The 24,759-nt window shown below is 41.9% G+C and overlaps 2 protein-coding genes across 3 annotated transcripts; one reads left to right on the forward strand and one right to left on the reverse strand.

The window, feature by feature from the left end:
• Nucleotides 1-1,666: 1,666 nt before the first annotated feature.
• On the forward strand, nt 1,667-20,836 carry gnl2 (G protein nucleolar 2). The gene is made up of 16 exons (XM_015950064.3): nt 1,667-1,873; nt 3,119-3,203; nt 3,286-3,380; nt 4,663-4,802; nt 6,368-6,552; nt 6,632-6,698; nt 7,922-8,080; nt 8,192-8,305; nt 11,936-12,064; nt 13,555-13,659; nt 17,156-17,314; nt 17,469-17,576; nt 17,670-18,130; nt 20,116-20,210; nt 20,292-20,368; nt 20,454-20,836. Exons 1-16 carry the CDS (start codon nt 1,810-1,812, stop codon nt 20,595-20,597), a joined length of 2,187 nt encoding a protein of 728 aa, XP_015805550.3. The 5' UTR covers nt 1,667-1,809; the 3' UTR covers nt 20,598-20,836.
• Nucleotides 20,807-24,674, reverse strand: dnali1 (dynein, axonemal, light intermediate chain 1). Of its 2 annotated transcripts, XM_015950066.3 has the most exons (6): nt 24,496-24,671; nt 22,738-22,865; nt 21,671-21,840; nt 21,414-21,592; nt 21,062-21,226; nt 20,880-20,973 (listed from the first exon to the last, which is right to left on the reverse strand). In XM_015950066.3, exons 1-6 carry the CDS (start codon nt 24,571-24,573, stop codon nt 20,941-20,943), a joined length of 753 nt encoding a protein of 250 aa, XP_015805552.3. In that variant the 5' UTR covers nt 24,574-24,671; the 3' UTR covers nt 20,880-20,940. The 2 variants fall into 2 exon arrangements, with proteins under 2 accessions (XP_070407180.1, XP_015805552.3); XM_070551079.1 differs by having other exon boundaries at nt 20,807-21,226; nt 24,496-24,674.
• Between the last annotated feature and the right edge of the window lie 85 nt (nt 24,675-24,759).

Here is a 24,759-nt window from a genome sequence, read left to right on the forward strand (position 1 = left end):
AAAAGAGGAATAATAATTACATTAATCGGTTAACATTCCTTTGCAGATTCTTCAAGTTTATGGTAACCAAAAATGCAAATGAAGAGTGCAGAGAAGTTAAAGAGCAAGTCACCCCCTACCAGAGTCTTACCCCCACTCCCGTTTCCTGCTTGAAAAATGCAACAAACACTGTTGTCTGGAAGACCGAGAGGGTGTAGATGCTAACAAATACACACACACAGGCTGACAACAACATTGTGACATCGTAATGTACCAGCTAATATCATTGTGTACCTCTTAGCCAATGGCGATGGCAGATTTAAATTCAAATTGAGTGCAGTTTTTACCTGAAGACGGCGAAACACTGACAGTTTTAGGCAGAATAGTTAAATTTTAAATAAGATGCACTAAAGTGCCAAATTATTCACTACACATGCCTATAGAAAGATTAGATGCTCATTTATATAGTTTATCAGCTAAAAAAGTTCATTTGAGGGTGACTTGCTCCTTAAGTTTACTTCTGTTAAAGCATGAAAAGAGTGCAAATGTTTGAGCAACTAACAATAAGGGCCCCTTTATTAAAGTTACTTAGTGCATTATTAAGCATGAATCAACTATTAAATAAAATATTAACAGCTGCTTAACCATATTATGTAATGCATTACTATGTAGACACCCCCCGGTCCTTTGCCCTAACCTTAAGAACACCTAATAGTTAACCATAATGGTAAAGTTAATCAAAGGATCCTCTGTTTATTCATGCTTAATTATGCACAAAGTAACATTGATAAAGGGACTCTTATTGTAAAGTGTTACTGAAAAATTCCTTAACTAAATGGCATTCCTCTTTTCTTTGAGTGGATCTTTTATTTTTTGGGGGGAGGGGGGGGGGTAAAGTAAAAATTTAAAATGATTTAAAAATTTTATTTCGGAATTTTGACAAATATTAATCATTTATTCCCCTGACTGAACACATCTGTATAAAAGTAAATCACCCTGATAATGCTTAATACACAGTTTATTGAACAGATATAAAAGTAAAAATTTTAATTACTTTATTTTTATCTACAATTTAATGCATCTCCATAATTCCCTATTAAATTCGTCTTTATACCTCTATTTTTCTCTCTTCTTCTATTTTACCTCTTCATCCCCTCTCTCTTTATTCTGCTCTTCCCACCTATTCCACCTTCCTCAGGATCCACTGATTTCCCTCTTTCCTATTCATTCTCTCTCTTTCTTAACATTTTTCTTTTAAATACCAATTGCATTTTTTTGCTCATTTTATTTATATATATATATATATATATATACATTTTCTAAATGCTTTTTTATATTTTAACATTTTTTGTTTTTGTGAAGCGCCTCGTGATTTTTATCTTGAGAGGCGCTATAGAAATGATATTTTCTTCTTCTCTTCTATTATTATCAATATTCTGTGCTAACTTAAAAGTTCAAGCTCAGAAGTCCTGATCTAATGGACTAGCGCCCTCTTGTGGAGGAACATAATACTGTAAGTCATACAAAACTGTCTCAATGTAGAATCGTGATTACTTAGTAAATCTAACTGTTATAATTTTAATGACTTTCAAATTTATATTTAAAACCGAATAACTTATTTGTTCAGCACTTCTCCCTTGAAGTTCCGGAAGCTTTCTGATTGGTTCCGTTCCTCCTGTGATGACGTCTTCCTGTTTCACCGTGAGGACACGTGCGGCTCTGAACATCTGAGCTGAGGAGGATAAAACAACAAACCTTCGACTTTACACTTGTCTTTCAGCTCTCCGGGTGTTTCTGTTTTTAGGGGGCTTTGCCAGAAAAGCGGCCAACATGGTGAAGGCTCGGTTTAAGGGAAAGAGCACGATAAACCCATCGTCGTCCAGCTCCAACCCCGGTGAGCTTCACAGTTTGTTTACACTCAATGCTAAAATGCTAGCTGGTGTTACACCAAAATCTGTTCCCCGGTCAAAAACAGTGTTTTTCCACAGGCTTCGTGGCGTTTTCCCCGCAAACGATATTGTTTTAAGTGACCGTATTTTAAGAAAACTGATAAAAGAGAAGATTATAATTTAGTTTTCGAGTTATTTTTTATCTATTGTTGCACCGGGAACATCTTGTTGACATCTTTCCCCCTGTGTTCAGTAGAGACAGCACAGACGCTTTAATTATTTACTTAATGAAATACTCATCCTCAGATTTTTGTTCCCTTACATTTAAAATTGTGTCTTTTTGCTTTATCCATGCGTCCCAAAGGCTGGAAATCTAGACAGATGGAGGTTCAATTTTTGATGGGGAACATATTTCAACGTAACATCAGTGTGAGGATGTCTACACTGGTTTAGGCTTTTAAGAGTAAATTAAACAAACCCAAAATTTGCCGAAGTCAGATTAAGATTGTAGATGCAAAATCTATAAGATAAAATATGCCAAACTTGTTCCTTGAGTCTGATGATGTCACTTAAAAGTTGCCACGCAGTTACACAATACCATACCATTTTATTTATAAAGCGCATTCAACAAGGCATTACAACCAAACAAGGCGCTGTACACTAAAAATGTTAGTTAATTAAACCGGCGTCAGACAGTCATGTAGAACAGAGATAAAAGATAAAAAGAAAAAACAACAAAATTCTTAGAACTAGCAGTTAAAAATCAATAAAACACAGGGAGAATATAAAAAATAAGAAAACATTTTAAAAATAACCCCAATAATACGGAAGTTGATATTGTGCATTCCATTTTTAAACAATGTAGTTGTAAGTGAGGTTCATAATTATGTGGTATACACTAGGTTGAAGTAGTGAGTTTTCAAGCGTGATTTAAAAATGCTAGCTGTTGGTGCTTGCCTCACTAGTAGTGGTAATGCGTTCCACAGCTTGGGTGCACAGACAGAGAAAGCCCTTTCTCCACAGCTTTTTAAACGTGCATTCGGAACAGCTAGAAGGAGCTTATCTTCGGACCTGAGAGCACGCGGCGGATTGTAGTAATGGACAAGTTCACACAGATATGGAGGAGCTTGATGGTTCAATAATAAATAACATTACAATTTCCCCTAAAGATGGATTTTGTTGAAAAGTCCAGTGCATGTTTAATGCATACAACATAATTACAAATCAGCTCTACTGAATGGATTCTGCAGATCGACCCAAGGGTGCTGGAGGGAGCAACATGAGGGATCGAGCCACCGTCAAGCGTCTGAACATGTACAGACAGAAGCAAAGATGGTAATAAATAACATACTAGAACAACATTTCTGGGGCATTCTTGAGTTAAATATAGCTACTGATCCTGTGCTTCATTCAACAGTAACAAACATGGAAAAGTCATCAAACCGTTACAGTTCCAGTCCACTGTAGCTCCAGGGACAGTAGCGAGGGTTGAACCGAACATCAAATGGTTTGGTGAGTATAAGTTCTTACTGTTGCCTACGGTGTTGTGGTGTGATTTGTAAAACGTCTCATCACGTGGCCTGATTTGGTCTGTGATCGCGTCTTTGTCACATTTCTCCTCTAAAGCTTACAGAACATTCTTTCCCAGTATTTGATCTGGTGTTTCCTTGAAACTTTCTCATCATATCGAGGTATCGGCCGATGTTAGCCATTTTTATTGTATCAGTATCAGTCCAATAAATATCGGTTATCAGCCATAAAAGTGATATTAATATTGGTAATATCTGCCCAAAGAAATCTTATTGGTGCATCCCTAGTTAATAGTAAAGAACATTTAAGAAGCTACTTAAAAGGAAAGTGTCACAGGCAGCTGAGTACAACTAGGTAAAATAAACCGTTTAGCCTACATATGATCTTTAGTAATAAGACATGTCAGCTACGACCCATAGACAGAGCTCAAAGTGTGGGAAGGAATCTTTGGTTGCCTTTCAGACTGCGTTTGCATGCAATTGGACAGCGTTGGAACCAATGAGAGCAACAAATAACACGAAGTATTCATTTCTATGAAAGTAATGGGCCATTCCCATCTGTACCGGGTCGGACCGGGCCGGGTAGCGTAGGTTGTTTATATATCTGGGTGGCCTGGTATTTTTCCGGGCCAACCAAGGCTCATACTCAGCCCTCTTCTCGAGGGGGTCTGCTTCAGGCCGACCAGGGCCAACACACCCACTGCTGACAGCAAATTCGCACCTTCCACTAGAGCAAGCCCCTGATTGGTGGGTAGAATCAGCCCACATGGACTTAAGGCAAGGATGTGTGGAATCAACCGGGCCAGGCTGGGGCCGACTGGGGCTACCCGGCCCGGGCCGACCCGGTACAGATGGGAATGGCCCATTAGTCAATCGGGCAGTCCGTCATACCCTGTAGAAGAAGAAGATAAAGCAAATGTGTCCTTTGTTTTAAAAGAAAAGAACTAAAGTATGGTACCTCTATCTGCTTATGTCTCAAAGAACAGCCCAAGTCTAAACCATCCGGAGTTGATGCCAATGCTGTTTCAAACGTCCAATATTCCTGAGCCATCTTTGTAGTTTTTCTCCGTGGCTGCTCTGGTGCTAAACTTAACCAATGTCCTTCTACAAACATTGAGGGCTGCGATTGCCCTGAACTAAAATGTGTTGGGCCTGCTGAGGATACAGTGGTGGCTAGATTAACCTGTAGAGTAAAGTGTTTGTCGTTGACCAGATTTCTAGGCTAATGAATGTGATTAATAGCAGGAAATTGTATTTTTCTCCAGTTAATACCCGAGTGATCAAACAGTCATCCCTACAGAAGTTCCAGGATGAGATGGGAGCCGTCCAGAAGGATCCATACCGTGTGGTGATGAGGCAAAGCAAACTGCCCATGTCTCTTTTACATGACCGAGTCAAAGCCCACGTGAGTATAAACAAACTATAAACCCTTCATCCCTTAAACGGCATCCTCTCTTTCTTTTTCCGTTCTGGTATCATTCTGCTAGCTGGTACAGGTAAGCTTGTCCAAAGGGGGTGTCATTTATTTTACCGGTTTTGGCACAGGAAGCTTTATCCCGTTTCTAATGTTTGACATTCTGGCTCCTATCAAGCATTCCGAGTTGTTTTCGGTGCATTTTCATGAACTCGTTTCATTGCATTTTATGAGGTGAGATGAACTTATGGCTGTCTTTAATCATCATTTACTTCTGGCATTTTATTAGACACTTCTTTTGTTGCCAGCCTTCTTTGTCTCATCTATTTAAACCAAAGCTGTCTTGGTTCTTTTGCCATGTGCTGTCATTTTTTTCATGAAAAGAAACATCTTGTAAAAATGAAGGGTACACTAACCTGTTTATGGGTTCTGTAATTCTGTGTGGGGGGAATTAGTTTGGATTCCTGCCTCAAGGTGTTGCTGTTGTTGAACCCTGTAACCTGTAACCCTCTGTTGCAACAGAAGTATGGCTTTAGTTTTAAGATCAGTGGAACACTTAATTAGCACAGTTCTAGCTCTGTCTCTGGCCCTATTGTTGCATTTTTGGGTGCTCGGTTTACCGTACCCTGTATGTCCCTTAATCACTGTGACTTTATCCAAGCTGGTTCTAATTCAGGAAAGCCAGAATTTACTCTGATTTGACATCAGTTTGCTGTGGATAGAACTCTGCAGCCATCACTGTGACTTAATTCCATCTTTAGCTTAATGCACATACCGTATTTTCCGGACTATAAGTCGCACTTTTTTTCATAGTCCGGCTGGTCCTGCGACTTGTATACCAAAGTGACTTATATACCAAATTATGTAAACCGCGCTGCTGCGGGCCGGCTCCGGTCCAGGTTTCAGCTCCTCTGCTCCGCCATCACCTGCTGGCGCCTGTGGCGAGCTGCTGCGGGCCGGCTCCGACCCAGGAATGAGCTCCCCTGTCCCGCTGGGAGGGTTTGAAACACCGCCATCCTCTGCTGGAGACCGTGGTGCGCCGCTGCGCCCTGGTTGTTTATTCTGTCATTGTTATTGTTCGGGTTCACACCTTCACTTTGTTTATACTCATGATTTTATTTTCTATTTTATCACTGCTATTGTTTTTCTGATTTTTTTTTATTGGTTAGAGGTATTTGCCCTGATCTTTATCATGTTGTACAGCGCTTTGTGATTTATATCTGTGAAAGGCGCTCTAAAAATAAACTTTTACTTACTTACTTACTTACCGGTACTTGTCTTGCAATGTAAAATGCTTGGTCTCAGATTTTGTAAGAAAAATAATAAAATTTTCCCCAAAAATGCGACTTATAGATGCTTTTTTCTTCTTCATTGTACATTTTATGGCTGGTATAACTTGTACTCCGGGGTGACTTATAGTCCGGAAAATACGGTAACTACAGCATTGTTGATCAAATTTCTGTACTATTAGATATGTCTCCTGCACTGGACTGTGTAGAGAAACTTGTAAAATGCAGTTTAGTCTTATTTCTTTTTTTTTTTTTTTTTTTGTACAGAATTCAAAGGTACACATTTTAGACACGGAAGGTTTCGAGACCACATTTGGACCCAAGGCTCAGAGGAAACGGCCCAGTCTCGTGGTTGAGGATGTGAAGGACCTGTTGGAGAGAGCCGAGGCCTCGGCTCTGAGCTACGACGCCGACAAAGACAAAGACTTGGTGACAGAAGACTCAGGGGTCCGGTAAGTGCTCAGGAGTTGTTGGGAGTCTCCAATTTTAAGGTTTGAAGATGATTATTTTTTAATCATGGTTCTGCAACAGGGACGAAGTCCGCGAGGAGATTTTCAAGAAGGGTCAGTCCAAGAGGATCTGGGGAGAACTCTACAAGGTAGGGATGTGTATTGGTGAAATTCTGGCGATAAAATACAGGGTAAACGATACAATATAGCACGATATATTGAGATGCATTCAGTCAGACGATATTAGAGATTTTTTTTTGACTGAATTTATTGTAGGAAAGTTCAATAATCAGTCCAAACTGATACCTAACATGTTTAGCATGAGGTATCTGAACCATAATTGAGGGATAAACATCTCAATGGTGGAAACAAAACCCATTGCACACTGCTGCTAACTAGCAGACGGTGTCTGAATTGCGCCAATACAAAAGAAAATACACAAATGTTTGCATGAAAATTCTTCCAAAAATTAGATACACGGCTTTTGAATATCGATATGTCGCTGGAAAAAAATCACGATAGATTGCCATATCATTATTTTCTCACATCCCTACTACAAGGAGATTGTTTTTATCCTCCTTTAATGATTTGTCCCTTTCAAAATAGTCAAAATTGGGAATAGGGCCAAGAGTCCCAGTAATCAATCGTAGCTAGGCCTGTGCAGTACACCAATTTATTATATGAAAATTTCATACGCTTGGTCATTCCGTACGCTACATATCATATATTTTGGTGAATAGCCTAGACAACGTCTGAAACATTCACAGTGGGAAAGTGTTTCAGCCGGGACCCATTTCACTGCTACACAATAACCCCACAGCGTGTGCGAAAAGTAAGCATTTAGCATGCTAATGCTAACACAGCGGAGGTAGCTGGGCCAAATGCACGTAATTATGTGTGTATCACACTTGGGACGCATTGTTGTGCTGTTTCACACGTAAAAGAAAGTCAGCTGTTATGTTTAATGGTGGACAGTAATGGTCATGTTGGTGGGTTGGGGTTGTATGGATGGACTGTTTCATCATTCTTGTTTACTGTTATTCTTAATTAGGAGCATGTATTGGCAAGACGATAAAATATTTTGCGATACTAAAAGCCAGGCGATATTTGCAATTTTCAAGATTGAATTTAATTGTAAAACTCAGGCCAGACCCTTCCAGGAACACACATCCATCGTTGTTGCGAGATCTCGTTGTTCCACAAGACTGAAGGACGATAAAAACTGCTGCCACCTAGCAGTGGGAGGTGGAATTGTTTGCACATAAGTTCTCAATGAAAAAATTGATAAACAGCTTTTAAACGTAACAGCTCCTCACAAAATATTGTGAAGTTCCGGTACATCAGTGTTCTCTCACATCCCTATCATTAACAGGTGATTGACTCGTCTGATGTCGTCATCCAAGTGCTGGATGCTCGGGATCCCATGGGAACGCGCTCCAAGAGCATCGAGACTTATCTGAAGAAGGAGAAACCCTGGAAACATTTGATCTTTGTGTTGAACAAGTGTGACCTCATCCCCACCTGGGTCACGGTGAGATGTTTGCTGGGGTTGGACTGGAACTAACTGAATTCATCCTGTAGATATCCATAAATATGATGAAGTTGTAACCATTTGCCTCTCCTCTTTTTACTTTTGAACCAGAAACGTTGGGTAGCTGTTTTGTCCCAAGAGTATCCGACTCTAGCTTTCCACGCCAGTCTGACTAACTCTTTTGGTAAAGGCTCCCTCATCCAGCTCCTGAGGCAGTTTGGGAAGGTAAACCCCGTCTAAGAGCTAATCATGTCTTAAGCAAAAACAAACTTCAAGAATATAGTGACAGGAAAAAATCCAGAGAATTGACCCTTTTGGTTCTGTTTTGAGTCACCGTCACCTGCTGACTACTCTCAAAGTCATTATTGGCTGTACACCTCTTTTGGAGTTGACCCAATCTAAAATGGCCACTGCAGATAATCACCTAAAGAAAATGTGACAAATGCCTTTAAATCAGTGAATTCTCCAACTAAGCAACTAAAATTCATGTTTGAGGAGCAGACAGTGCTAACTGATATTTTAAGATCGTGCCATAGAGTGAGAGGTCACATATAAAGTTATTTGGTAAAATCTTGATCACTTTGGTCTCAGTTTAAACCTCTAGCCAGAAAGTGAGTGACCTGTGATTGAACTAAAACAGAAACACATCTATGTTATAGGAGAGATGGTTATTTCGACCTGCTTGGATTCCAGTAAAGCGTTTTACTCGCCACAAATAATAATCTAAAATTTGTAATCCACCTTATGTGGGCAAAACCAAGTTTAAAATGTGGGTAATTTGTGCAAATTGGCTTATTCTGGGTACATTTTCTTGCTCTAAGATGAAGTCAGTGTCCTGTTTTCCCCAAACTTCTTACTCTTTGTTTGTCATCACTAGCCTCCTTCAGTTGCTTTTTATTTTGTGGATTTTAGGGAAAAACATGTTGAGTTAAGCTTTTGAGAGTGGCTCAGTATCCTAAGGTTGGGGATTTAATTGCCCTCTGCCAGTAGGCTGAGCCCTTCACCGATTGTTCTTCTAGAGGCGTCTTTCATGCCTATGAATTAGCCTTGTGGGTCGGACATTACCTACGTGCAGGTCAAACCACTCTTTAGGATTCTTGTCACTTACCCAAACAAGGATACAACTGTAACTAGTATGGATGTGTACTAATTCTAACAGTACAATTCATATCACGATATACTGCGATACATTCAGCCAGGCGGTATTAGCTTTTGTTTTAGTTTTTTAACCTGAATTTATTGTAGGAAAATTCAATAAACAGTCCAAACTGATACGTAACATTTTTAACATGAGGTATCTGAACCATAATTGAGGGATTTACATTTCAGTGGTGGAAACAAAACCCAGTGTGCACTGCTGCCACCTAGCGATTGGTGCCTGAATTGCACCAAAAATAAAAGAAAATACACAAGTGTTTGCATGTAAATTCTTCCGAAAATTCAAAACATGGCTGTTGAAAATTTATATAATATTGCAGGAAAAAAGTATTGCGATATATTGCCATATGGAGATTTTCTTACATCCCCAGTAACTAGACACACCAACTCTGCAATTTCTAGGTAATATGTAACTCACTTTTCGAAGCTTCTTATCACCGACACAACAGAACTATCTTGGTCCACAAGGGTCCAATAAAGTAATTAACCTCCAGTCTACATTAAATAATTTAACACCACTAAAACGTCCACATTTCCTTTAGATTCCACTCGCCATCATGTAGCGTCCAGAAATGGTCAGTTTTTCATCTACGGTTTGACCTCTTCAGTATCCGGTCATATGGAGACGTAAGTCTTAACTGGAGCCTTTAATCTGCAAGAAGGATACTGTTGCTTGACCAAGGTCCCTCTCAAGTTTCCTCTTTATCTGCTTTGCTTCGCAGAACAAGAAGAATGAACTTTTATAAGAATGAACCGCTATAACGAATACTGGATGATGTAATGAAATACGTAAATAATCATATGGTTGAATGAACAATAATGGCTGAAGAATAATAACGACGTTTTGATTAATCTGTGCTTAAATTACTGAAGTTGAAATGAATATTTTTATGTTGTGATCAGTAAAGTTTGATTTAACAAGTGAATCATTCATCTACTGACAGCTCACACACTCACACACATGACGATGACAAGGTTGCAGTAATCTCATGACACATTGCTTTCTGGTCCACAAATAGAGCTCCTGTATCTGATGCAAGGTGTGGTTTCTGAGGTTTGTTGACAAACCCCCTTTACGTGTCAAATTCTGATTTGTCAGTAAGTCAAAATATGGCGATTATTAAAACAGAACTCACTTCCTCGTGCGTCAGTTGAGCTGAACTCTGGACTGGCCATCGGAGGACAACTCTTCTCCCATCGCACGCTACAGCTGACCGCAAACGGTTCCTTCAGAATAAAGCTGACGCAGCTCCGACTCCTTAAGACCGGATACTGAAGAGGTCAAACTGTAGATGAAGAACTGACCAATTCTGGATGCCACAATAACCTTCATTAGCATCCTCTTATTAGCTGCAAGATCTTTCTAGTCCAACAGGTAATGGGGTACCCCCTCTGCTGCATCAGCTGTTGGCCGATAGGTCAGAAGCACCGCCCCCTAATCTCACCTGCGTTGCTCAAACCAGTTGCAGTGAAGTATATTGTTGATTGACACATCAAATAGTTGATAAAATTCAGACAACAATCTCTCACGAGAACCCTTCACGGTCTCTTCACACGAGCATTATTATACTTTAATCCTAAGGAAATGTTCTTTCTTTCCATAAAGTTATTCAGGTTGCTTTTTATGAACTATTTGCATTTATATTCATCTGCTTTAGTTTTTCTCTCCTGCTTTTGAAGCAGTTGAGTAAATCTGTGAAACATTTTCACTTTTTCTCTCCATCATTACTCACATTTATCAATAAGCAGCAATCAGTTTCTCTGTCAGCTGCTCCACCTGAACTCTGCTTCCAGCGGGTTTGAAGAATGATGTGGTTTGTGTTGAATGATGAGGCTTTCTTCTGTATTCTATCAAGATGACAGCTTCATCTTTAAAATATCACATTCCAGTTTGCTGCACCGGTCTGCTCTTGTGTTTTAAGTTCATGAGTAATAACATCTATGTTGTTATTGTGATGACAACAGGGGACCAATCTAAAATTACAGCTCTTAACCCCAAAATTCCACTATCTCCGCCCCCGCCCTCCGCTGCCGCTCGCTTCCGAACTCAGATTATACTGTACCCGCTCTACAACGGCTCCGCTCCGGTGCGGAGACCTGAGTTGCGCAAACAGGCATGCGCGGGATTTTTGAGATCTTGTGATACAGTCCGAGCAATAAACGCGGAAGTTAGATCCAAACACCCGTTGTGTGGGAGAAGCATCGAAAAGAACCGTTTAATCCGCCCATCATTTGTGTTGAGAGATCAGCAGTGTTTGAATCAACAAAGTGTGACTACGTTGATAGTGGAAACGGTATTTATGGCTTATTTTTGTGCATTTAAAGTTCAACCGCGTTGTTAAAAGTTGTTAAACCTGTGCATTTGAAACAAAAAACGCTTTTTGTTATCGATTTATTGTGAAATAACGGAAGCTGTGCTTGCTCCCTTTCCTGTTGGGTGGTTGTGATTTCTGTCCATTTACTGCGGAGGTGCTCCGGCGTCCGGCAAAAATAGAATCGATCCTATTTTTGCCGGATGACGGAACGGAGGGCGGCGCAGTGCGCCGCACGACCGCAGTAGTGGAATTGCTCTGATTGACTACAACGGGACCGTTTTTGCTGCGGAGTTCGTGCCGGAGCGGCGATGGTGGAATTTTGGGGTCAATCAAGTCATTTGTCACAAAACAATGCAGAGGTTTTCTTTCTTGTCTTTTTCAGCTTCACACAGACAAGAAACAGATAAGTGTGGGTTTTATTGGCTATCCAAATGTGGGAAAGAGCTCAGTCATCAACACTCTGCGGTCCAAGAAGGTGTGCAATGTGGCGCCTATCGCAGGAGAGACTAAGGTACAGTCCAGTTGTCCCAAGAGACAAAGAACCTGAAATCCAAAATAGAAATTGACTTTGCTTTTAAATTAATTTTATAAATTGTGTTTGTCTTATTTTGTATTGAAATGGTGGGAAAGGTATAGACGATGAGTCAGTAAATACTAATGACTTTTATTTAATTACCTTTTTATTTTAATTTTTAACAACAGATCACTTCTGTGAGGTAGCTTGAACAATCAAGTAATAAATAACATAAATTCTTCACTTTTGGACTTTATTGCAAATATAAAAAGTCTAATATAAAAACAGATAGCACTTCAACTTCAACCTAAAATACCTGGCAGGGTATTTTGCCTCGGCCCCCAAAAGGCTTAGATACGTCCCTGGGCATGGGACGGAGTTTTGAAGATGATCTGAATTGTAACAACTATATAAATACTACATGCTGATAAATTATTGGTTTATACAGGTAAAAACATTTAGTGGGATCAATCTACCTAGATTTTATTTTGTTAGAACTTTGTTTTGTTTTCTTGGTTTTTATTTTCCTGTCTTCCTGTCCTGTCTGTCTCTGATCTTCCTGCATCTCCCAGTCCTCCAGAAACACTCCTGCCTGCTTCCTTCGTATTCACCTCACAAGTAACTTTTTAACCAGCAGATCAAATTAATCTATTGACCGCAAAAAAAGCGGAGTGTGCGCCGCGCTGCCTGGCAGCTCCAGCGACGAGTGCTGCAGCGGGGGCACGTCCACACGTCATGCTCGAATACAGACAGAACTTACCAGAGAGAAAATGAACGGACACGAATGACTGTGTATTAATTATATATTTTTGGGTGACGCCACTTCGAAACTTAGAAAATGTTACTGTGGCCGTGTGCAGAACGCAGCTGGAGTTCATGAATAATCAGCGGTCTGCCTGCTGCTCTCTGCATCTCTGCTCTAAAGAATCCCCGCTACACTGAGTCCATATAAATAATATAAAATAGGTAGAAACTGGATCTTTGTTGTGCTCCTTCTGGGTGTGTAAGTTAAGGACATCAGGGGAGCCTGACGACCTTTAAGGAGAACCAAGTTGCTCTCCTGTAATTTGAGCCCAGTATCCCAGTCCGGATCGGGAAGTAAAGCCCGAGTCCCGATCAGTCTGAAACCACGTGATCGGGGCCGATTTCCTAGCATGTGATCGGGACATCCCTACTGGAAATTATAGCTTAAATTTATTTTAAAAAATAGCTTCAATTTGGTCAAAGTGGCCTTAAGAAAAGGTCTTAAAAGGTCTTAAATTTGGCTCCCTTAAACCTGCAGATACCCTGAAAGAGACAAAATACTCTATTTTTGATTTTTTTGTTTTTGTATGCAAATATTTACAATTGACAAAAAAAGTCCAACTAGACAAAAACCTTAAAATGAAGGAGAGACACTCCTGGTTTTCTCTAAAGTTTTATTATTATTTCCTTTTCTTGCATCATACTTGCACCACCAATGGTTAATACCTTTCTCCTGACTCTAGGTGTGGCAGTACATCACTTTGATGAGGCGCATCTTTCTGATTGATTGTCCCGGTGTAGTCTACCCATCTGAGGACAGCGAATCTGACATTGTCCTGAAAGGAGTGGTAAGTCTCATTGATCTAGTGTTGACGTCTCGACTAACCCCCGTATTTAATCATTTTAGAACAATTCTCCAGGTGTTTAAAGAACGGTGCAGTCATGAGGGATTTCGTTTCAGTGGAAGAAAATACTTTACAGGAGACATGGTCCATCCAGCATCGGGATACTTAGCAACTTTTTCTTTTTTTTTAAAAATAATTTTCTTGAGCCAATATGTGCTGAAATAACCCTTTTTACAGGGTTATTGCAATGGTACTCATACCCCCGCTGCCCCCTACGCATCTGCAACTTCAGACTGGCCGCCACTTGTGGACTTAGAAAAAATTACATGCCTGGTGCTGCGGTCTGCTTCCAGCACATTTCTTGCATGTTTTAGGTCATGAACACAGCTTATTTGTTTTATTTAGTGATGTAGCAATTAATACATATTAATTACGACCAATAAGATGTGATATTCCATACAAATATGAAATATCTATCTGATTGATCTTTGAATGTTTAATCGGAAGATTCTAGGGTTCTTTGCTTGTTCAGGGACCATAAACACACTTCGTATTAATTCAGACAGAGTCAGTATATAGTTCATAAAATGAGTTTCATTCTTTTTCCTAAACTAATGATAGATGACAAGATATGAATAAGGAGATGTGGTGTGGTGGATTTGAGGTGTTGTGATGGAAGCTAGATGTTGTAGCAACCGTTCTTTGTATCTGAGAGAAATTGTTAAATCTCGGTGTAAAAGAATTTGTTGTTTGTTATAAACTAGAGAATTGTTTATTTATAAACCTCATCGGACACCAGTATGCAGGCTTACGATACCCTTGTATGAGTTGCTCCTGGTGGTCCAGAGGGGTGTGGTTGAGTGGTGAGGTCACCGGACGTCGAAACCAAAAGACTCCGAGATTAGTAGCTTCCTCTGAGCTCAGCTTCCCCAGCCATGAGATGCAACCCGGGGTCTGCAGATTAGGTGTCCAAGGTGGATGTCTGAGTTCAAGTAGCTCTGAAAAGAGCTGTTGTGTCTTTAATCACTTGCAGCGTTGCAGAAAGGTTTTGACTTAAGGCCAAACACATTTGTTTCAGAAGAGGCTTCTTTCCCGATTTGGCCGAATCGGGGGGTCAGCTGGAATCTGAATTACTCGGGAAGTAATTCTCGTTTTAATAAACTCATTATTTATAATTTCTGGCGTATTCTGGCAAATCAGAATGTGCCATGACTGGAAGGCTTTACCAAGACATCCCTGAGAAAGCCACGCCTTCTTGTTCATTCATCACATATGATTATTTAACTTATAACTGTAAAATCATGGAGTCTTCACTCATTCAGAGTGAAGAATGTTGATGTCTGGCGTTCACACAGAGAGCGTAAGAACCTTGGGTGAGAATGTTTGAATGTTTTGTCTTGATGGAATGTCAACACACACTAAGCAGAACCTTCTGGTTCTGGAAGGCCAAATAGAAATTGGATTTATTTCTGTAGATGAAAGGTTATTATGTTGATCAATGTCTAGGTGAAAATTGGCCCTTTTGGTACGTTACAGTGAGGATCCCACTTGGACGTGTCTTTAAAACCATAAGATGAAGCGCTAAAAGCCTTTCTTGTAAAGAAATTTGTTTGTGCCATCACCAGACTCCATCTTTGACTACAGCTAAAAAACTACAGTATAGCGCGATGCAGTTGTCATTTCCGCCTTTTTACTGATTGGTTATTTTTGAGCTGGCTAGTCCCGCCCCTCACTGGGCGCTCAGTATCCAGACTCATCCTCTGTGTAGAACAGACAGGGGACAAGCCTGGCAGGCTGGGCTAATATCACCCAGCCCCAGCTAGGAGATAACTTTTGCTTCTGGTTTTACTAAACGGACACTAGGGGGTGCTAAAAGCAAGCCAGAACTGCCAGGTCTTTTGTTCAACTCAAGCCGTTCCCACTGAAGGAGTTCTAGGACATTTCTGGGAGGGAGAAAAGTGGCCAAGAGATGTGATGGCTCGGTACTTTCAGCTGTCGTCTCCGAGTAAGCCACAGAAATCTCGCCGGCCCCAGCACCACAAGACATCCACGAACATTAATACCATTAAAGAGCCTTCGCCGAGAAACCATTGTTTATTTATTATTTTTGAAAATGATCGGTCTCTCTGAGTTTGGACTCACCCATCTTGACTCACGATGGGGAAGGCCATTGTTGGTTTAGCATCCAGGAAACAGCAGAGAATGCCTCGACTAGTAGAAGCTAACCGTTAGCATTAGCAATGCCACCACACAGCAGTATTCCACCAGGCTTGTGATATTTGTGCATATAAGCATCCACGTTGCAAATCAGTGGTGGAGTTGCGTTGCTGTTATACAGTCCGAGGCGAGATGTCCAAATATCAGGAAATAAGACTCAGATCCTGCCGTCTGACGTTACTTTCTCCCCTGGCTGAATTCTCCACGCAGAAACTGTCGCACCTGAGCTCTTACAAGACATTCATTCCTGCTAGAGGCCACCGCAAATTCAGCAGTCTTTTTCTGTCAACGTGCGTCATAATTTCATCCGGTCGGAGGATGGAAGAGTGGCTGCGTGACGTTAAAAGCGTTCAGTGACCAGAAGAAGCGCCGTTTTCTGTTGTTAATTAAATTTTTCTGGGGGGTTTCTGCTGTTTTTTTTTTTTAAGTCCCATTTAGTCGTCACACACACAGGTGTGTGGTGAAATTTATTCTCCGCATTTGACCCATCCCCTGGGGGAGCGGTGAGCTGCAGACAAGCCGCGCTCGGGAACTATTTGGTGGTTTAACCCCCCAATCCAACCCCTTAATGCTGCGTGTCAAGCAGGGAGGCATTGGGTCCCATTTTTTTCAAAGTCTTTGGTATGACCCGACCAGGAATCGAACCCCTGATCTCCCGATCTCAGGGCAGACACTCTACCACTAGGCCACTGAGGCCACGGCGATTTAAAAGCAGAGTGAATATTGTTTATTTACGTTACATTCTTCTTCACCAGCAGTTCCGAATTTGCAAAAATTGTTTGGCGACATCTGCTGAGGCCATTTCCTACTGAGTTGCAACCAATCAGCATGAGTTACCCAGCTCAGCGGCCTAGTGGTAGAGTGTCCGCCCTGAGACTGGGAGATCAGGGTTCGATTCCTGGTCGGGTCATACTAAAGACTTAGAAAAAATGGGACCCAATGCCTCCCTGCAGGACACTCAGCATTAAGGGTTGGATTGGGGGGTTAAACCACCAAATGGTTCCCAAGTGCAGCTGTGTCTGCAGCTCACCGCTCCCCCCGGGGGGGTCAAATGTGAAGAACAAATTTCGCACACACATCTGTGTGTGTGACAACTGACTGGACTTCAACTTCAACTTTAACTACAAGCTCTACAAGAGTAGCGGGCCTTTTTGAGTACTTGCACCATTTCGGGTTGGCCAGACCGATAAATCTGACCCCTAATTCAGAGGATCACTGTAGTCGCTGTAACTCACAACGAAGTTATTGTAGATTTAATTTTTTTTTCCTCTTTGTCACAAAGGTTCAGGTGGAGAAGATCAAGAACCCAGAGGACCATATAGGGGCGGTGCTGGAGCGAGCCAAGCCCGAGTACATTCAGAAGACCTACCGTGTCCCTGCATGGACATCTGCTCAAGACTTCCTGGAGAAGCTGGCGTTTCGCACGGGCAAACTTCTCAAGGTCGCCCATTGGTTTTTTCATTTTCTGTGTCTCGTTGTGCAAGATTTCAGTTTGGTTTAGTGCTGAATCTGTTTTAATGCAGTGTGTGTGTTTGTTATTTATGTGTGCAGCATGCATTTATTAACAGAAACATTGTTTTGTTTGTGTCATGCAGAGGGGTGAGCCTGATCTCAGCACGGTCTCCAAAATGGTGTTAAATGACTGGCAGAGGGGACGAATTCCCTTTTTTGTGAAGCCGCCGGGTCCTGAGGGAGAAGAAGAAGTAAGAGTTAACGGAGTTAAAACTTTAATGTGTATTTGGTCTCATCAGCAGCCTGTTGCTTTTATTTGATTCTTTTGTATCGGACTTCTTTAGGATGGAAAACCGTTGCCAGTTGAAGCACCTACTGCTGTAGTGGAGAAGGTGCAGGAAGAGCAGCCAGAAAATCTGGACACCGTCTCTGAGGAACAGTCAGAACAGCAGCAGAGACAGAAAGAGCAGGTCCAGAAGATCCTCGCTAACGTCCGACAAAACTTTGGCAAGATCAACGTAGCTCCGGAGTTCAGCGAGGAAGACCTGATTCCAGTGGACATGCCTGACCTGGACGTGTCCGACTTCTCTGGCTCTGATGCTGACGAAGGTGATGGAGAGGAAGATGAAGCCATCGCAAAGCCAGCTGATGAAGAGGAGGGGGTCTCTGAGGCTGTGACTTCTCAGACTGATAGAGCACAAGTCAAAAAGAGTTCACGAGAGGTCATACGGGAGCTTGATGAGAAAATCGCCAAGTATAAGCAGTTCCTGGACCAAGCTAAATCCAAGCGCTTCTCTGCAATTCGGTGAGTTCTTATGTTATCCTACGTGTCAGTCTGCACACCACCCCTCTTTAGTTGATCTGGCAGTAAGATGGCAGGCGGTGCAAAGGAGGTGATCTGTGCACACCGATTCAGGAGTGGCGTTTTAGCTCGTCAGAGGTCAGTTTCTAACACGCATGTCTTGTCCAGCAGACGACAGCTTTTAAATTTGCTTAACCGAGCCTTTCCACTGGACGCGTCGGTGAAGCGTAGTCTGCAGGAGTCAGCCGCTTCAAAGGTGGATGGGTGTTTTTTCTACCAGCTGTGAAGCGGCGCGTTTTGGAGTCTACATTTTACTTGCTAATGTGTCCATTCAAACACAAGAGCAGTGTCAAACATCCAGAAACTTGGAAAAATAAAAGATTTCCAGCTGCTTAACTTGTTAAAAAAATTCGTCTGTCATCACCCGTGAGACCGTTGTAGCCAAAGTCCCACGGACCTTTTTGGATACGTTTAAATCTGCGTGTCATCTCGTAAGCTACAGAAATCACGCAAAGTTTTTTCAATTCTTTGGTGATTTTGTGATCTTGCGAGACTGTCTTGAAACCAGGGTATCCGCGGGTCCTTAAAAGTCTTAAATTAGCTTTTCCAAATTTAAGGCCTTAAAAATCCTTAAAAATGACAAATAATCCTTAAATACAGTTTCCAAAGGTCTTAAATTAACAAAGACCCAATAAACAAGATTCTTTTATTTCTATAAAATTTTCATGAATTTCTAGTTAGTGCAGGATTTTTTGTGTGTGATGTTGGTGTAAGCGGAACCGTACACATTCAGCTGGTTGTGAAAGGGGGCTATGTTTAGATGAGCACATTAGCTGGTTAAGCTAGTGGGAGCTTGAGCCATGGGGAAGGTTAATGGTAACTGGATGGTTGATCCCACGTTCGCGACGTGGTTAGCACCGGTTCCAGGCAATAGCTGGAAATTATAGCTTAAATTTAATTTTAAAAATAGCTTAAATTTGGTCAAAGTGGCCTTAAAAAGGGTCTTAAAATGTCTTAAATTTGGCTCCCCTAAACCTGCAGATACCCTGTGAATGCCACCTGTGGGTAGGGACGTGTCACTGCGCTTGTGGGTAAAACGCTCCAATTACCATACCTGCAAACTTGTCGCTTTTCAGCAAAAATCGCCGTTTTAGAAGCCAAATGTAGCGTTGACGTGAATCGTGTAGATCCAGAGTTTTTTTCTTTCTTTAAGGGGGGAGGGGGTCTTATGTTTGGTTTCAGTCACTCTTTTGGAAATCAATCAGAGAAAGGAGAGGGGATTCCTGTTCACATACAATCTTTGTTCCAGTGTGTTAGTCACATGTCATTTGACCAATCACAGTCAGAGACAGCACGCTGCAGACGATGAGGCAGAGCGGCACTCGGAGTGAGTGTGAGTGCTGTCGCTACAACGTCTCGCGGCGGTTTTGACCTTAAAGTTCATCAACCAGAACAAAATCACCACTAAATAAGAGTTTTCAGTCAGGGACTTTAGCAGATTTACCTTTATAGATTTTTCCCGAGGCTGGGCGTGTTTTTTTGTTTTGTTTTGGAGTTGAGTTCAGAGTAAACACCACCAGTAATATTACTAACATAAGTACTATTTCTGGTAAGAAACGGCCACCAGTATGCTACAGCCTCACTCGTTTAAAACAAACTCCAGTAAATGGATCTGGGCACCAGAAGATTTAAGGACGCTGGAGGAGAAACACGTGATGAGATAATTTCATAATCTAACATTTCTGCTGCATTAAAGAGTCAGATCAGCAATTTGTCATTAGCAGTGGTTTATTAAAGTATTCAAGCTAATATCTGAGATAAAGCTGCGTCTCTTTCTAAACATTTCATCACAACAAACTCATCATTATTACATCACTACTACGCAGCTGCTTATGCATCCAGCGGAACGGCCGGGTCAGTCCCGTTTAGTTTGACAGAATATTTCAGAATGAGTAGATTGCTCAGTGGCGTTATTATCTCTTGAACAGAATACCTAAGGCGCTCTCTGATAAGGTGTTCACCAACTTGAAGGCAAAACAAGGAGCTGGTAAACAAGCACAGAAGCGAGGGAGTCCATCAGCAGGTTCGTCCATTTCTGGTTATGAGATTTGATGTGGAGGAAAGCTTCTGTCAGTTGAGTTTATTCATGTGTCTTCAAATCTAGATGTAAACCAGAAGAGCAAGAAGAGAAAAGCTAAGGATGAAGAGTCCACGGAGGCTCCCAGACTTACATCTAAACAGGTTTGTCTGCCTGAGTTGGACTATAAACGTCTTCTGATTATTTAATGCTGAAAAGCTTGTCTTTGTTTTTTGTTTTTCTCCACAGAAAAGAGCGTTGGAGCGGGCGAACAGAGTGAAGAAAGTTGGCTCGCGTTACTATGAAACGCATAACGTTAAGAACAAGAATAAGAACAGAAAAATCCCAGCGACCGTCACAGAGGGTCAGAGGGCTAAAAGATCAAAGCACTAGGCTGAACTTACACACACAATTTTAAAATTAACCAAATACACACATTTTATTGATTTGACAAAACCAGAAAAGCTGAATATTGAATAGTTTTTGTCGGGTGCCTCAGCTTGACTCGGTGTCTCGGTCATTTTGTTTCTTTCCAACCCAGAACTGTTTCCATCTTTCGCAAGTGCTTCACTTCCTTGATGTTCATGTTTGAAATATACTTCTTACAAAAATAAAATGAAATGTGGGCAGAAGCTTGTATTGATGATGAAATGGGTGGGTGGGTGGGTGGGGGTGGGGGGGTGGGGGGTAGCTTTTTTTATAGGAGCTGGTAAAACAGACACGATGCCTCCAGTTTTTACTTTGGTGTCAGTAGACTTTCCAGCAGCGCCTAAAAAAGACAAAAACAAAATAAATTTTAAATTATCCACCAAACAGTGAATGGTTCCATCTCCCGGTCTGTCTTTAAACAGCATTACCTGGTATTGTTGATGGATCTCCTTCAAACACTGGATCTCTTCACTGAGGTTCTGTTGTTCCACTCGTGTCTCATCAGCCTGTCTCTGTTTATTTTCATCATTATGAGCTTTTTCTTTGTTAAGTAGCTTTCTCCGGGTCTCGATCTCCTCCTCCAGCTCTGAAATCTGTGGTTGTGATTTTAACAAAAGCAGTTGTAAGGCACAAGTCTCTTTCGTAAACTAAATAAATTGCACTCTTTGCTGGATGAAAAACCAAAGTGCAGCTTAACTGTTTCCTAAACTTTAGTGAATCAATGAACAGCCATTTTAAAAACGTGGCTTGTCCTCGTGCGTAATAACGGTACGTCCTTACTCTTTGTTCCATATCGTTTTCTTCATCCTCAGCCTGCAGAGCCTTCCTTATCCCAAAAGCAAGGCCGTCCTCGTACTGCACCTTGTAGATGGCAATAATCCTATTCATCTCATATCTAACTTCTGCCAGCAGCAGAGCCCTCACAGCACAGTTGTTGTCTACCTGTCTGATGACTTCATCTTAAAAAATGGAGAAAAGGGCAGTAGAGTTAAGATGATAACCATTCAACTCCAGCTGTGATCTATGCTTCTCCTTACCAAAACACTGAGAATAAAGCTCTCTGCGAAGAGGACAGATTCCCGTGGGTTTGGCTTGTCTCTGCTGCAGCTTTGTGTCCAGAAGTTTCACCAGCTGCTGAACATCTGCCCTGCCAGAGGGAGCCCTGGATACCTGCTGCACCCACAGCTGATTCCCATTGTCCCATTTCCTGCATTATGAGAGGTTAGGCAGCCTGAAGTAGTGGTTCCCAATCTGGGGTCCACAACCCCCAAGGGGGGTCACAAGAAATTGCAGGGGGAACCCCCAAAATGTTAGCCTAGTCAACTAGACCAAATTCTTGCTTTGCAAAGAAGTCTGCTCCGACAGTTTCTGGCGTTTTTAAAAAGTATCCCAGGGGCACGGTAAGGGTCGGAGATGTTTAGTCTATTTAATGTCTGACTATATAAAACGATTTCTTCTGTTTTAAAGTGTGAAGTAAACTCCGACGAAGTAAAATCCAAGCGGATCCCGTTCATGTTCATGGTTACATCTGTGTTTGTTTACCTTTTTTGCATGCCAAAATGGCGTCCACTAACTGAGAGTCACGTGGGGTCCGGAGCTCTATTGGAACCTCAGCAGCTCCTACTAGGACTCTGGCTAGCCAATCACAGCTCTCTAGAGGGGGTTCAAACACATAAAGAGCTGTGATTGGTCCATAATGGTGGGCCAATCATAGTGCTCTATCTGCTTAGTGAACAAATCACAGAGCTTTATCCGCTTTGTGGGCCAATCAGGGCACTCTATATGCCTGGTGGGTGGGATGATGCAACAGAGTGAAACAAGAGTATGTCACATTCATTGTCCAGTGGAATGCGGAGATCATTTGAAAGACAACGGTAGAACCCGCCCCACAACCGAGAGCCGTCAATGGAGCATGGCCAGACAAAATAATACATTTATTTAGTCTGGCTTGCCAGGCTACCAAAATGTGGCTATTACCAAGATTTGTAAACACTACACTTGCAAAATCCCGACATTGTACCCAGTATCAATCAGAACTCCGTATAAAGTTTGTAATCAATGTGGGCGGCTCTCGAGGAACCACCCCGTTAGAGGAAGTCTGTACCTTGGTGGAAAGGTGATCAGGATGCCGTTTTCCTGCTTGGCCTGGAATGAGGTGGATGTTGATCTGGGTGGTGGTGGAGTTGGAGCAGAGTCAATAGACTGCTGAGGGCTCAGTCTTAAATGGCGACCCTGGTATGACATGTGCTTTATATTAAACATTCAAATGTGAAAAACTTTATTAGACATAAACTTTTAGTTTGCATTTATTTAACAGAGGAGGGTAAACAGGGCTGCCAACACACGCATTTGACCCTCTTCACATGCACTCACACTTCACCTCCAAGCTCTCACGCTAAACTAGCGCCTGTGCTCCCCAAACGCCAGGGCCGGATTATCATTGCAGGGGCCCCTGGGCACAATGTGCTTAGGGCCACCCAACCCACCCGGCCTCCCCCAACATTAGTGTTACCCAGAAGCACTTTTTAGACATTTCATAACATTGTCAAAATTAAAAATCGCTTACTTATGTTGATACAAAAGCATTTACCTCCAGGTCAAAATAGTTATATAACCTAATCACTAATGGGCTCGACACACGGGAGGCGACAAACGACCGCGATCAGTGAAATTTGTCGCTGTCGCTTTTATGACCTGTCACACGGGAGGCGATCTGCGGCCAGCGGCAAAGCCGTCTACGCGTTCTGTTCCATGGCGAAATCGAAACTTCCGTTGTTTTGTTTGGCTGTGTCAGGTTGGAGGTAATTAAGGTTATTTAAGCAGTTCAGAGTTAATAAAGCGGTAGATATGATGTTTCACAAGTTGTTGCTAGAGTTATGTGAAATCTTACTTGTGATTTTACTATAAAACATAATAATAATCAACTTCTCCTTCATGTTTGCTCGGAGGTGTATAGAGCATCCTGTCCGCTCATTGGTCAGTGAATGAAACCTCCGTTGATTGGTCCTCGTCTGAGCGACAGCGATGAAAAGTTGAAAATGTTTCAACTTTCTGGGATCGCGTCGCTGGGTCGTCCGTGCACGACACGTGCACGAGTGCAAAATTTCACACGCACGTTTTTCGCGTTTCGCTTAGTAGGAGAGAGACCCCCGATTATCGCTTTGTCGCGCATGTCTCATTGAAAATGAATGGAGGAGAGGTGATGTCGCCTCCCGTGTGTTGAGCCCTTAACACTCATGCCTGATGATTTTCCTGTTGTGCCTCACTCATGTGTCTTTCTTCCTCTGTCCTCTCTCTTTTCTCCTCTTTTTCTGTCTCTCTTCCTCACAGCACTCCTGTCTTCTCTTCTGTCTGTACTAACAAAAATGTTGTCAATCTGTGGGACAGTGGGGGCGAGTGAGACTGCTGCACACACACAAAAAAAAAGACTGCTGCTTGCGTGGGCCCCCTTGTGGCTGTGGGCCCCTGGGCCTGTGCCCAGTTTGCCCATATTATAATCCGGCCTTGCCAAAAGCGCATCACGCACAGTGTGTGGGGTTTATGAAAAAAGCCAGATTATATTAATTATAGCATTAGCTACTGAACAACAAGCACACAAACAACACTTAAGTAATTAACTGGCGTTATTTCCCATCTGTATAATTTAAGCCGATGTGCTTTTTTCCGCTCTGGTTTGTGAGATGGGCAGCAGTTGTTGTTTTTTCCCTTGTCAGTGGCTCTATTCCCTTTTCCGTACAGAGTAGAAATAAATAAATAAAATGTAGGGCACAAAAAGTCTGGATCTCTTTGCTCTGTGTTTCTTCCAACAACTTCCGTTAATGGTACCCCTTCAATCCACACCTTTAGGGTTTGTCCGACTTACTTTGGTTGAGCTTGAGGCTGTCCTCTTAACCAAAACGGGATCGTCATATTTCAAGAGAGAATCGTCTAATTCAATCATCCTGACGCCTTTATGTACAGAAATAGCTGTTTATGTTGTCATGGTAACGTTCGGGCGTTTGCCGGAAAACAGAAAAAAAAAGATCTAAGCGCAATTTAAAAAAGAAAAATAGCTCAAATCCACTTGGAGTTGAATTTACGGCTTCATAAAAATATCTGTAGTTTTCATGATTTAATCCGTGTTATC

The sequence above is a fragment of the Nothobranchius furzeri genome, chromosome 5, assembly GCF_043380555.1.
Source record: "Nothobranchius furzeri strain GRZ-AD chromosome 5, NfurGRZ-RIMD1, whole genome shotgun sequence".
NCBI lineage: Eukaryota > Metazoa > Chordata > Actinopteri > Cyprinodontiformes > Nothobranchiidae > Nothobranchius > Nothobranchius furzeri.

What these genes read in the sequence shown, in the direction of transcription:
- gnl2 (XM_015950064.3), top strand. Translation starts at nt 1,810, where the DNA reads ATGGTGAAGGCTCGGTTTAAGGGAAAGAGCACGATAAACCCATCGTCG. An exon ending in TCCTGAGGCAGTTTGGGAAG is followed by an intron (nt 8,306 to 11,935) that starts GTAAACCCCGTC and finishes TGTCTTTTTCAG; the next exon opens with CTTCACACAGACAAGAAACA. An exon ending in AAGCGCTTCTCTGCAATTCG is followed by an intron (nt 18,131 to 20,115) that starts GTGAGTTCTTAT and finishes TCTCTTGAACAG; the next exon opens with AATACCTAAGGCGCTCTCTG.
- dnali1 (XM_070551079.1), bottom strand. Translation starts at nt 24,573, where the DNA reads ATGATTGAATTAGACGATTCTCTCTTGAAATATGACGATCCCGTTTTG. An exon ending in GCTTTATTCTCAGTGTTTTG is followed by an intron (nt 21,593 to 21,670) that starts GTAAGGAGAAGC and finishes CCATTTTTTAAG; the next exon opens with ATGAAGTCATCAGACAGGTA. An exon ending in AAAACGATATGGAACAAAGA is followed by an intron (nt 21,227 to 21,413) that starts GTAAGGACGTAC and finishes TCACAACCACAG; the next exon opens with ATTTCAGAGCTGGAGGAGGA.